At 37.3% G+C, this 14518-nt stretch overlaps 1 protein-coding gene across 4 annotated transcripts in view; it reads left to right on the top strand.

The window, feature by feature from the left end:
* Window positions 1-14518, top strand: part of PRUNE2 (prune homolog 2 with BCH domain) — a 137195-nt gene that overhangs the window by 16514 nt on the left and 106163 nt on the right. For all 4 annotated transcript variants that reach the window (XM_030512093.1, XM_030512094.1, XM_030512095.1 and 1 more), the window contains exons 2-3: window positions 12888-12992; window positions 13454-13656. In XM_030512093.1, the coding sequence (XP_030367953.1) occupies window positions 12888-12992; window positions 13454-13656 (308 nt within the window). The remainder of the gene's footprint in view (window positions 1-12887; window positions 12993-13453; window positions 13657-14518) is intronic.

A 14518-nucleotide genomic window follows, 5' to 3' on the forward strand; every position in this document is an offset into this window, starting at 1 on the left:
CAGAATCACTTTAAGCGAGAGCTCCATGATTTGGTGGAAGTAAGGTGTTAGCCTGGGAGGAAGCAGATTGTTCTTTTCTAGCTTACATATCTCTCCTTTGGACCTTTTGTTCTTAACTGCAGCAGATAGAGAAATCAATGGATGCTACTTTTCCTAACAGTACGCTCTTCAAGTGAAAACCAAGAGCTTGACTGTTGAGAAAAATCAAGCAAGTCCCTCGGTGGAGGGGGATGCAGTTGGCAGTGTTTTCCATAGATTAAAAATGCATCATAGTATGTTAAATATAAAACTAGAAGATATTGTTGATGTGTCAATTGAAAGGTAAAGTTTAAATATTAATCTAATTTGTTTTGTTTGTTGTAACCATATTTTTTTCTATAATATTTTTTGTCTTTTGAATTAGCTAGGGCAGCAGATTTGCCAGGGATAATGAATTGCCTATGTTGGTGTTAATGGAGAGAATTCAGCAAAACTATTGTTGAAGAGAACGTCTTGCTTAATCAGTCATTAGTGTCTCTTCATATTAGAATTTGTCAATTTATATCTACTGTTTCCTCCTGTTTAATAAATATTGAAATAACACATTGTGAAAACTTTAATCAAGATGGGTGAAATTGAAGCAAATCTCAAACAAAAATGCTTTCTTCTGTTACTGCTTACCAAATTTTTTAACAGAAATGAATGGCATGACATACCTTTGAGGAAATTCTTTTATAGCTTTATAATATAAACAGTGCTTCAAGTTACTTTGTAATTACACTTTTAATTATTTTGTCTATTATTTTCCGTACTTTTAAAGGAATAGTTGATATGTTCACCATGAAAATCATCTTCAGTACTATATACGCTCTATTTCTATGGTTCTTCTCTATATATCTTTTATGAGATGAAATTGAACTGCTGTGCCACGTAAAGTCTGTTTGTGCAATCAATAGACTATTTACCACTACAGAAGCTCCCACCTCTGTTCAAGGTGGGGTTTTTTGGTAGCTTCTGAGACAGTGTGGCTATAGCTCTATCTGAGAAATATGTGTTTATTGTATTGTGGTTCTTGACGCATCTTGGCTGTGCTGGAACATTACTGCAATGACCAGCAGAATTAACATAATTTGTTCCTTTTTTTTCTGTACCAATTGTCCTAGTGCATTAAATTTGAACCATGTGTCAGGCTTACGTATTTTCTACATCAAGATGAAATAATGTGAAATGGAGCTGTATTTCAAATGGGCAGTGATAATCATAAATATTGTTTGCAGTATCGCATCTGTATGTCAGTTCGAGGTGTCATTGGCACTACACAAGAGTAATAAGGCAGGAGTCTTACCCAAAATAGGTAACCTCTATGCTTTTACCTTTGGCAATCCTTCTAATGGACACTTGTTTGGGAATCCTTGTAATGGTCCTTTGTGGAATTCCCAGCAATTGCAGTGCTGAATTCTGAAGTGCAAGAAGGAATGGGAAATGCATATTTTAGCATATTCCATCCTACAGCGCTCTCCCAGCTTGCTCCATTCATAGGAGGTAATCATGATTCCACCTCCGATAACTTTTTACTTTCTCTGGAGGATATTTTTCAAAGTGATTGTTATTTCTTTCAGTTCTTTTACTATTTTTCCATTGTTAATTGCACTGGACAAATACAAGAATTAGAGTCGGTGTTTTGCCTGATGCACTATGCTTTCACAGAAATACATTTGAGAAATAAGTCCCTGGTCAAACTTTTTTTTTTCCTGAAGAATCTATATCCTTATCAGTATTTTAATTGTTTTCCCTGAAACCCAAACATTCAATTTCAGTTTCCTGCCCTTTTCTCATTGAATATTAAAAGAGAAACATTTTCAGTGAATTGGGACTAGTGTTGCATTTCTTCAAATAGGCGTATTTGTGGATTTTTTTTATTTATTTTTTTTAACAGGAGTGTGTTTTACCTGTTCTATCTCATTAGAAGGAAAACTAACATCAGCACAGCAAAAATGAATGCAACTGTATATTGCCTTTCAGCACACTTTAATTAAAGTGGCATTTGTTTGTCCTATAATATCACCATTCCCTAATCGATGTACTGAGCAAGCACCATGGTGACAAGATAAGTTGCTTTGTTTTGTTCCATATGTCTGTGTTCCAAATTTTCCATAGTTTTAATTGGTTCCCTGCAGAATAACATTTACAAGCATATGGTATGGAAAATGCTGACGGCATTTGTTATCATAGATTTTAGTACATTGGTGGCACTAGATCACTAAGCTTTTAAATGTGATTATGAGGTTATTTAATGCAGTCAATAGTGTGCTTAAAACACAGCAAAAATCTGCAGTGAGCCAAATGGTATCAAGGAAATATGTTTGAATGCTTTCTTAATGCTTCAAGGGTAGATGGGGAAGTCTGATTCAGAAAAGGCTTTCGATAATGTTTGTGCTGAAATGTGCTTTGTCACCTAAGAGCAATTTGGAAAGGTCTGTGGAGGCTGCTTGCCATCACAAGAAGAATGTATGTAGGAACATGGAATGCAAAAAAGGCAAAATACATAATATATCAAAGATTATCGACTTCTGAAGAAATGCACCAACTTTAGCTGATAAAATGGAAGGACCAGCCCTAAAATTTCATGTGTCTGACTTTTGAGACATCAGCACTGCATTTTTATACTGATTCTGTTCTGGCAGAAGATGGCCAATCCAAAACAGAACACAACTGACTGAGGAGACCCCAGTCATCTCAGCATGGGTCAAGATCTGAGTTCAACAGTATTGACATAGGTGTTGGGCGATGCCTTTTTGATGGTGCTGGAGGGGAGGGTGTCTCATGGTGGAGAACAGCTGAACTGGATTTCTTGCTGGGACAGGTCAACCAAGGTGGTTTCAGACTGCTCCAAGAAGTGCTCAGTGGGTCACTGTATTAATGACCTTTTTGGATTTCATGAGCAGACTGGAGACTCGGACACAGCCCAAATGATCAAGGAAAGAGGATCACTCCACGCATGGAGATTTCTGATGTATGGATTACATCCTTTGCATATGGATTAAAGAGGTACCACATCCCTTCTGTCCCTAGCCTGATCCCAGCCTATCTTATGAAACAGATGATTTTCAAATTTCTACTGGTTTAATGTCATCCATGTAAAAAAGAGTATTAGACATTAAAGCTGCACAAGTTCTAAGTTTATTAGTGAGTAGACATATGCTGAAAGGCATATGAATTTAAAGGTAGTACAAGAATATAATTATGCATTTTCTCTTGCTCATATGCAAGTGAATGGCTCTGACATTAGTATTATGGTGATGGCAGTTCAGAGATGTAATCAGTATAGACATAGAATTACTGTATGAGAAAAAAGGCAGTGCCTTCTCATAATGGAGCATGTTGTTTCTATTCTCATAACATCCCAGATAAAAAAATTGATTGGTTTATATAATCCGGTTTAATTCTTAGTGTTCATTTCTTAGTGGACTGTCATTTCACAAACAAGCGCAGTGTTGCAAGGTAATTTTTAATCTGTGCTCAGCTTCTGCTGCAAATCAACCCAACATCTCTCTTTCACAAAGGCACTTGGACCTAAATGTGTTACAGTAATAGAATTCCCTTATGGAAAAATAGGAAAGAGCTTTTGGGAAAATTCTTTGCAGCAGACGTAGAGGACAACAGAGGAGTACTTGTTAATTGGTTTCTGGTTTTCAGTGTGAAAAAATGAAAGAGAGACTAAAATAATACTAAACTAAAAAAAACCCCCCAAAACCCAAACAAACCAAACCTGCATCTTTTCTGAGGCAATCTTAGAATCATAGAATCATAGAATAGTTAGGGTTGGAAGGGACCTTAAGATTGTCTAGTTCCAACCCCCCTGCCATGGGCAGGGACACTTCACACTAGACTCTGTCTCTCAAGGCTCCGTCCAACCTGCCTTGAATGCTGCCAGGGATGGAGCATTCACAACTTCTTTGGACAACCCGTTCCAGTGCCTCACCACCCTCACAGTAAAGAACTTCTTCCCTATATTTTAACCTGAACTACTCCTGTTTAAGTTTAAACCCATTACCCCTTGTCCTATCACTACAGTCCCTGATGAAGAGTCCCTTTCCAGCATCCTTATAGGCCCTCTTCAGATACTGGAAGGCTGCTCTGAGGTCTCCACGCAGCCTTCTCTTCTCCAGGCTGAACAGCCCCAACTTTCTCAGCCTGTCTTCATATGGGGGGTGCTCAAACCCCCTTATCATCCTCGTGGCCCTGCTTTGGACTTGCTCCAACAACTTGCTCCACATCTTACCAGAATGGGTAAAAAGCCAGATACATTTTAGAATTACGGTATGATAAAAACCTGTTAAATAAGAAAGGCAAAATTGAAAGTGACTTTGGCCTGCTGATCATCTCTTCCAGGTATGATTCTCTCTCAGCTGAAGGTGTGTAATACATTTTAGGATAAGCTGCTCATGAGAAGATGGTACATGGGCTGCTTGTTTGTCTTGAGTCACGCAAAATTTAGTTCATGGTGAAGAGGAGATAGAAGTTGACACAGAAGATTTGAAACAAAATAAACATGTAGCTGTGCATAATGCTTGTATTTGAGTGCAGTGAGGTCACAAATATTATCTATATCACATTGATAAAAATTTAGAAGAAACATTAAGATTGCATAATGATAAAAAGAAAAAAGGAAAAACGGAGTAAAACCTGCTTATGTATTGCCCATATAAACACAGAAAATTCATCCTCATTATATGATTACTAACTATGTTTCTGCTGGGCTTTTGGTTCACTTCAGAGTTGCTGTTCAACTTTGTGCATGTCAACTGAGGACTACACTGATTTAAGAAACATGAAGTTCAACTCTAAAGGCTCCTGTACAGCATGGTGTTCATGTGCCTTCTAACACTTGGTAGATTTATTCTCAGTTGCAAAGTTGCATCCACCATTTTAGAGAAGAGCACGTCTGAGGTCAGATGTTAAGCCAGTGACAGAAATAAATTGCCTTTTCTGAGTTGAATACCCTTGCCTTCACAAAAAAACCCCCAACAAAACAAAACAAAAGAAAACAACCCCAGGAAAAACCCCAACACTTTTTTTTTTTTTTTCTCCACTACACTTTCTCTTTGCTCTCTATAATTCATTCAACTTGTGCAGTGTTTGATGTAGGGGGTTATTGCTACCAGTCATCTCCTGGCACACCACAGAACTGACACAATTAATACAACAGGGGCATTCTTCTCCTCAGGTTAGGAGGAGAAGAATGCTCCCTTACTTTTAACTTGTTTGGTTTTAATCTTAAGCAACACCTTGATCCTGTAGTAAGCCACACAATTCCCAATGGAGATAAATGCTATCCTGTAAACTGATCAGCATCCCAATCTCACCCTTGCATATTAAGTGGCAAGTGGGGAAGGAGAAGGAAGAGGAGTCATGTAACTTGAGCTGAAAATTCAAAGATTTGCTGTGATTGGATTTAGACACTAAAGATAACCTGGAATAGGAATATAACTTGTTCTTTTGTAGAGGTGAATTGCTGTACCTGATACTTGGTTATTAGGTGATAGAGCACATTAATTTGAACAACAAATGAGTTAATGCAGCATAAAAGGAAGAGGGGAACTTTGATCTTTAGTAACTTCTGTGATAGTGAATCCTATTGACAGGGTGTTGAAGTACTGCTGATTCAAGCTTAAATAATCGTTTTGCTGGGAACATTCTCCCTTTTCAGCCATATGAGTGTATCCTGTTTTGTCTTGGCAGGAAGAGCAGTGTGATATCTTTACTGAGCCTAAGGTCATTTCAATAAGGTTTCCCCTCCTCGCTTGTGTCATAAAAACTTAGTTTTTTTAATTCCGTAGACATTGAATGCGAAGCCAAAGAAATTGTCTGTTACTTCCCCCTTGTTTGTGGGAAGATCTATTTTTTGTTAGAAATTCTCATTAGAACACTTATCCTCAGACATCCCAGGTCTCAATGTACCAGCTTAGAATACCTGCAGCAGCTTGCCAACCTCTGCTCTAATGCTTCTAATCACTCGTGTGACAGAGGGACCTTTTATGAGGATCCTTCGTAGCACAGACACTCTTGTGTGATGAATTTGAACTCCAGTATGTGCTTTTTTATCTTGTATATGCAGCCTTCATTTCTAGTACATCAGGTTTTAGTTATTACCAGGTTTCTTTCGTGATGTCTGAACTATTATTCTGGACCCTTGTGATCTGTTTTTTCAGATGGAAACTTTCCAGGTTTATGTCATAAAAAATGTTACTTAAATGAAGGCAAAGGTTATAAGAAACTAAAATGTGCATTACCAAAACAAATTACTTCTTTCAGCAGTGAATTGTATGCTGTTCCGAGAAAAGTTGGCGTTCATTACAAGGCTTTAAAATCTACAATTTTGATGGTAATTATCAAAAGGAAAAAGCATATTTACTATCTGTCTGACTTAATGGGAGTTTTATCCTGAAGTACCAGCAAAATTGGGATCAATACATGTGATGCCAAAGTCATGCTTCCAAAGTGTATGTGAACTTGGGCATGTGAACTTGGGTGTGAACCCCATGTTTGTGACCCATTTTGAAAACCACGTGCCATTGGGTATACCATATACTTACACCCTATAATCCAGTAGAAGTAGTGTCTCAAAAGTTGGCCTGAAAGACAAAAGTTTGGAGAAGCAAGAGAATGTGAACATGTAAAGCTTATAAAACGCTGTAGAAAATCAATGTCAATTCAATTAATGGAATAAATCTAATTTTAAAAGGAGCCAATAAGATTTTGATTGATGTTTTTAATTCTGTGGTGCCTCTTTTGATATTTAAATGTCATCTCTGCATTATTTGGTTACTCAAAATATTCTTTTTTCAAATGAAAATTCCATGTAGAAATCACTGTTCATTTTTAATTTTTGGAATGTGAGTAAGCATATGTGTTAAGTTAGGGAGAAGGTCCTTCAAGAACGGGCAGAGCAGACTTACATGCAGTTATATTCTGTAAAATTAATTAAAAGTGAAAAGAGAGTAAATGTTTGCAGTTAGTAGGAATTCTTGAGTATTGAGAAGTTTGGCTGCCAAATCAGAGCCTCTTGGTAATGCAGAAATATTGAACTGAATTCTCAGCAGCAGTAGGTGACTGCACCAATTCTTGATGAGAAATGACTGGAAAAAAGAACTTCTGTTTTGTGGAAATTTCAGGAACAATCTAGGGACTTCCTTGCCTGACTGGCATGCCAGAGAGTTAAGCTGCCTCATTTCCATCATTAATTTTGAAGGATTAGTGTGCTTCTATGGAACAGTGTGATTGGGAAAACAGCACTTTTAAATAAAACTTTCTTTAGCAAACTTCTGACTCTTAAATGTGGCTTTTAGTGTATTAAGTCAGAAGACCATTATTGCTTGTTCATCAAGGCTATATTCCTATGGAAAGTGCAGTCACCATCAGAGATGGGTGTGCAGGTAAGACTGGGTAAAATATGGGTATCAGTTAGGCCTCAGGTAAGTTCTTTATGCATGACAACTAAAGTGCAAAGATCTTTTCATAGCCTTTGTCATAGACTAGTTTCAATCTTTTAGCATTAGATCTTATTCAACAAAAATATCAGGTGATATTTTATGCCTATCCAACCATTTCTGAGGGTGGCATTGAATTTTTGACCCTACTCAATAAACTGTACTTCTGGGTTGGAGGTACAACTCCAAAGCTACTGAGTAGATACAAAAATCCTCTCTCATGTAAGTGAATGACTTAAAATCTCAATTGCAGTATTTATTACTATCTTGTCCTGGATCCAGGTAGTTAGGCTTTTTCCCCATGCATCTCCAGAAAAGCTAAGTAAGTCTGTGCATCTGTGCACCTTTGTTAGTGCTTCAGGCACAAGGTTGGAAAAGCTTTCAGCGTTGTATGTGATACTGTATTATTATGTGACTGCAGCTTATTCTTTATTAATATGCTTCCGTTAAACCATACAGCTCCTGCAAGATTTGCTATCCTTGAGAAGTGCTGTCCCATCCCATGCATTAAAATGCAGTAATTTCATTGCAGCTGAATGACAAAAGATCCAGTGAGGTTTGAGGCAAAAAGAAAATAGTGGCTCAGAAAGCGAGACTGTGTGTGGCTGCTGTGGCGTGTGGTGAGTGTATGTGTGCATGGGGGGGTGTATGAAGGAGAGGGAAAAGAACAAAAATTTTTGTCAAATTTTGTCAGTGAGCATTTTGTAGGGTTTTCTGCTTATAATAGAAAAAATCTTCAGTATTTCCTGTCTTGCAAGATCATTTCAGCTTCTGTAATAACAGAAGGAAAAAAGAAGAGAGAATGTCATTTTTGACTGGGATGTTTTAATTTGATGAATCACTGTAGTAATACGGCCAGAGTTTTTGCAAACCTGATTGCCAGTCTATGCAGTATGGAAGAATTTGATGCTGTTTGATGCAGGTAAAAACCAATAAAAGGTTTTTTTGACTGCAGTTACGTAAAGATATGATTGTGGTGTATAAAAGTAGTATTAAGATACTAAAAAGCCATTCAGGGAGCTACACGTGGTGAGAGGAAATGCTGGTGAAATCATGTATCTTGGACCTGCAAGAGGGAAAAAAGAAAAGAATAAAACTATGCTTAGCAAATAGAAGAGCGGAGATCAGGAAAGGCGAAAAAAAGGTATCACTGGGTTTAAAACAGCATGTAGTGAGTGTCAGTGGAAGGTCTACCTTGTGCCTTGACCTTTTAGAAAAAATAGATAGGAAATCAAGTCACAACAGTAGCTCATGCTGTTTTCATGTTGGTTTATGGACCACACAAGCAGCCATAGAAGCTCAGGAGACAGTTCCCCAGCCGCAGAAGAGGTGATACGAACCTCCCCAACAGGGGAAACTTTCTCCATAAGTCTGTCAGAGCTGAAGATGTCACTAAAGGTAGAGAACGCCACTTCTTTTATGTGCTCTTTGAAAACCATTACCAGATGTGAGAATTTAGGGATAACCTACTTTTGTTCTGAATATACAAAACAGGCAGCACATCACAGGGAAGACCTGTTTTGTGCAATGTTCTGGGTCTATTATTATGGATAAGTTTGGATTTAAGCCCTGGAAGATGAAAACATAGGTTGTTTTGAGGATTCCGTTGATCTTAAAAGTATAATTTTAATCAATATGAAAAGGTTATGTAGAATTTTATTCAGTTATTCCTCTTAAAATAGCTTCAGATCTGTCAGTACCCTCCTTCTTGCTAGCTTTTGATTGCTTTAGAAGTTGTAGTAAGCAACATTGTGGTTGTTACCAAAGGAGTATTTCATGATTTTTATCCATGGATGGTGGTGTCTTTTTGCCAGTGCTGATTATCTGAGGAAGTGATGTCATGGTGAAAGTACTGACTTCACAGCTTCTAAGATGCTGCAAATAAAATTGAAGGTTAAAAATGCTGCTTTCTTAGTCCTGTGGTAGAATTGGTATATGGCATTCCAGTGCTTACATGAATGTTTGCAGTAGCATTCAATTTTTTATCACTATAGTTTGGCAGAGTTGATCTATTACCTGATGCACAGGTCTCACAATTGTTTGTCCAGCACAGGACAAAACAGTATTTAACCTGCTCTCACTTGTATAACTGCAGTCTTCACTAAGATTTTGATAAATTATCTGTGTTGTTGGTACAAGAAGGTGTCCTGTGTTAAAATAGAATGGGGGAGATGCTATCTGGCTTTATAAATATATTGTCTGTGATTCTGGCATCAGATAAATACCCAGTTCAAATAATAAAGATGCTAGGAGTAGAAAATGTTGTCCATGTAAATAGGTTATGCAAGTATGATCTTTATGTGGTACTGAATTATTTTAGTGGTTATCACTGGGGGATGGAATGGTAAATATATACTGAGCTGTGTCAGGGATAGCATGTACTTGTTTATGTGCTTCCCTGCAGATGTTCTTGGCTGGTCAGTTTTGTATGTGGTAGTTCTCAGACTGTAGCTTCTGATCTATGCTTTGTAATTACATCTGTGTGCTTAGGGGAGTTGCTGCATAGCCATATAGTTCTCCGTTTGTCCACATTTTGGCTGGGGTTAGACCATGACACTGTTAACTTCACCTCTAATGGGACAGCGCATGGTATGTGAATGAAAATACTAGGACGGGACTTCTAGCTGTGGCAGGTGCAGATTGTCTGCAAGCCTGATCTGTTTCTTTCTGATTCAAACTTCTGCTGTTTCCTAGAAATGTGTAAGAGAATCAAAGAATATCTTGAGTAGGAAGGGACTGATGAGGATCATCAAATCCATCTTTGTCTTTGGGAGAACAGATTACTTATGTGGATAACAATATTGGATCAGAAAATGGAGGATTTAATTTAGGAAAGTAATAGCAAACATCTTGTGCTTTCTAGCAATAATTAAAAGTGACATTTTAGGTTAGTTTTGTTATGTTTTGCTCCCTTTATGAGTTTCCAGAACTACAGGAAGAATTAACTATCCTGTAGTTAATGTACTCTACAACTTTACTAATAAAAATTTATTTGATTATTAATAATTAATTTGGTAATACATGACTTTGTGTTAGAAGGTGCTTCTTCAAAAATAATGCTTTCACACTTTTTTTAATGAAGAAAATTCCTCAGACTGCCGAAACAAGCTGTGGACTATCACTTTTCTCTCTTATCAGTGCATCTTACATCATCAGAATGTGAAGCACAGACTTACTTTGCTCTTTGTTCTGGCCAGTTTTGGCCCTGAAACCTGTGAGATATAGAAACTTGTATTACTTATTAAGACAGCTTACAGGTTGCCTTTGTATTTTAACATTAGTATAGCAGCTGTCATATTTTATTAGAAAAACCCCATTGCAAGAATATTTTGCTAAGAAACAAAAAATAAATTATGAGAGATTACGGAATGAAATGGGGTAGTTGCATGCAGATGAACAGATTCTTACTCAGGGAGAGGTAGAGTCATTAAAATAAACAATTGTAGCGGGTGAAACAAAAATATATCCTCCCTGGAGTGACCAGAGAAAGGCAGCGTGCAAGTGAAATCCCTGAACGCCTTCAGAAATTTGTTTTACATTCCTTTTCCTCTGGAAAAGAGTTGGCAGTAAGTAGTAGGTTACCTCGACCTCGTATTTGTCTTAGGCACAAATATTCTCGAAGAAACCCGCAGTTGTTTGGAAGGATAGTATGTTAACAGCCTGACAAGAAATATGCTCTGTCATTGTTAGCCTGCTTCCTGTCAGACTAGAAACTCATCTTAATAACGCCCATCTCAGAGTTCTTGTTGAGCTCTTGAGAAGAGTCTAGGGAGATGGCCTGTTCTTCCACAGCCTGTTCTGGTTCATGTGTGTTGATGAAATTCTGGTGTGCTGGAGTTAAAAAAATCAGTCCTCAGATGACTAGTTGACCTCTTTGGATTACAAAGAGATGTTCTCCAGAGCTTTCTTGCTCTGCTGTGTTCTCTTTCCCTTCTGCTCTTCATAGCCATGCTTTTCTCATTTCTTCAGAAGTCAAGTGTCGGGTTCAGAAACTTTCAGCCTTTGAATTCTTCAATTTTTGTGTAATTTTTCTGCCCGCATTCCTGGAGACCTAATAAAGAGGTAGCGATGATGGGACATACAAATGAGTGAAAGATGCTGGGTTGTTTGCTTGGTTTTTAGAAGTGTGAATTCTTCTTTTCGTTTTAGACAGCTGTTAAGACAAAGAGTGATTTCCATCTTCGGTAGTTCTCTTCCCAAATGATTTTCTACAGATTTTAGAACTGCAGTATACATGTGTAACAAAGCTACAGCTAATGTGTGTTGTAAAACAAGTGTGCAGATTTTAGTGCTTGAGAGAATTAATTCTAAAGACAAGACAAAAAATTTCTTACTTAATCCTAGAGATGGGTGACTTTGTAGATTTTGTCAGTTCATTCAGTTTCCTTCTTTTTCAGGGTTGAATTATTTGTCATGCAGTTATGATGAACCTAAAGAAAAAGACTTCTATACACTGAATAATACTAAAAAGGGATGAGCTTGTGAACTTAATTTTCATTCTTTAGGGTGGCAAATCAATCAGAAATGTGTGCTGCAGAAGAACAATATAACAAAAATATACTGGAAAGAGGAAGAGGTTTGTATATGACAACAACAACGTTTAACTGCATATATTTGGTTTTGAAACATCTACCTTAGCATCAGTCAGGTATAATTCTCAGAGTAAGAAGCTTAGCTCATTAAGATAAAATAAAATGGGAAATTTCTGTGCAGCTAGCTTGACATTAATGATGTGCACAAGAGAAAATCATCACCTTTCATATGTGTGTACAATTATGAAGAAGGTTGACATTTCCCTGAAATATTTTGCTTTCAGAGAGTTGGTCTTGCTTGTGTTTGGAAGGTTCCTAATTTTATTAAATGCAGAACAGACTCAGTTTCCTTTGCTTGTGAGAACATCTCAAAGCTCTCAGTGCTTCATGGAGTGTGTTCAGCTTCTGAAGAGTCAGGGTGGAAGCCGCTACTTTGTCTAGTTATTGATTTCAGCCAAGCAAAGAAAAAAGGGAAAATTAAAATTACAGCTTGGTGCGTATAGTTTGCTGTGTGTAATTCCATGCTCTTTGGGACTGCTTTTCTTACTAGATTTGTGAGGATTTTTTCAAAAGCTTTTTCCATTTATACATGAAGCTGCTTATCTGTTACTTTGCTGCTAAAGGGACTTCTGTCAGGTTAGATCTCAACTGAGTTCTAAACCAGGGTTTCTTAGGAAAAACAGATCTTATGGCTTCTTGGGAGCTATGAAGCCGTGGAAACGTGCCTGATCCTACAGTAGAGTGCATTTCTTCAGCTGACAGTCAAAAGTGCTACAACTGAGGACAACGCCTGATACCTAACTTATCTTTTGAAGTGTCTTGGTGATTGGGCTTTGTTTTTTCTCATCGTTGTCACTCACTGCAATTGTCTTCTAATGTGTTACAGAACAAGAGCAAATGCCTGGAGAAAGTCCATGTTGTTCTTGGAAATAAATCCTGTGATTTGGATTCGCTCATTTCTGCTCTGGCCTACGCCTACTTTCTAGACAAGGTAATGGAAAAAATGGACTGAGTGGTCCTAATTTATTTGTTCCAGGTTGTTACAGACATCTTATTCTTAAGTTGATTAAAACATACTGTAAAATAAATTAATCTGGAGTGATTTTGGTATAAGCAATGGTAAGATTTTTAAATAAAAACAATGTACATTTCTTGCCATACGAAAATTAATCAGTGGATATTAGGTGACATATTAAGTAGCATTCACTAATCACCCCTGTTCATCATTCTTTCTCCTTTCTGGTTTCCCAGTGGTTCTGTAGGAGGCAAATAGAGACAGAAGAACAAGAGAAAAAAAAGGAAAACCACATTTTTTACAAAGATGAAGTAAAGGGGGAAAAACCAAACAGAAAATTCAGACTGTTTCTAATTACTCACACTGTTAAAACATGTTCCTAATAAAAAACAGATCTCATTTTGTGCAACAATGACAAACACACACCTATGTTACAGGTTAGTCCTCCTGATGTTCTTTGCTTACCGGTGTTGAACATACCACGAAGAGATTTTAGCTACTTCACAGAGACAAGATTTATATTGGAGGAGCTGAATATCCCGGAGTCATTCCATATCTTCCGAGATGAAATCAATTTGCACCAGCTGAATGCTGAAGGGAAATTGTCTTTAACACTTGTAAACAGCAACATGCTGACAAGGTATTGCATTGTATGTACAACAAGATGGCTTATGCGGGTTTGAGCTGTTTTAAAAATTTTATTTTACATCTTTTCTCCAGTAATATTGGTATGGTCATGCTAACACAGACAAGAAAGGAGAAAAAGGAAGTTAAAATACATTTTCTCTCCCCTTACATCTCCAGTAAATGTAACAAACTGAATAGTCATCTTTCCGTCATTTTTAATAGAAACTCAATTTTTTAAGGACCTTGTCATTTCACACAGATTAGATATTTAAATTTAGTTTAAATTATCTGGAAGTTTACTCTGACCAGTAAATAAGAGATCAGATTTCTTGCTGCTGCTTAGTTAGCTTTCACTAAAGGCATTATGATTCTCACATTGATTTGGAGATAGCCAGCACATTTGCATATGTGCTGTTAAGATGGCTGCTGGATAACTGCAGTCCTCACAAACTTCATCATTTTTCTCAAAATGTCTTCAGTGCCAGAGGCTCACAGTTGCTCTCTGGAAGACCATAGTCCATATATCCATCCTTAAGAGGGAATATTTAGAAGCCTGTAGTGAATCTTTTATAGGGAGCTTCTTTATAATGGTCTGCCTGTTTTGCCCAGAGTGAAGGATGCTGTTTACTTCCAACTCCCTTTAGAACTTCATTTAAGATAAGTAACATCCTGTTGTGCTATGGCCCCATCCTATTGAGGCATTTGTAGATTAGAATAAAAGTAGGGAAAATCTAAAATGAGAAATATGCTTAAATCTCTTAGCTGTTGATTCTTTAACTGCAGTCAGATCAGTACATCATTCGCTTTTTCAAAGTAAAAATTATCCATAAGATTAGTTTTTTGTTTTATTGCTGTACCTTCCTGTGTTTCTTCCT

Source organism: Strigops habroptila, chromosome Z, assembly GCF_004027225.2.
Source record: "Strigops habroptila isolate Jane chromosome Z, bStrHab1.2.pri, whole genome shotgun sequence".
NCBI lineage: Eukaryota > Metazoa > Chordata > Aves > Psittaciformes > Psittacidae > Strigops > Strigops habroptila.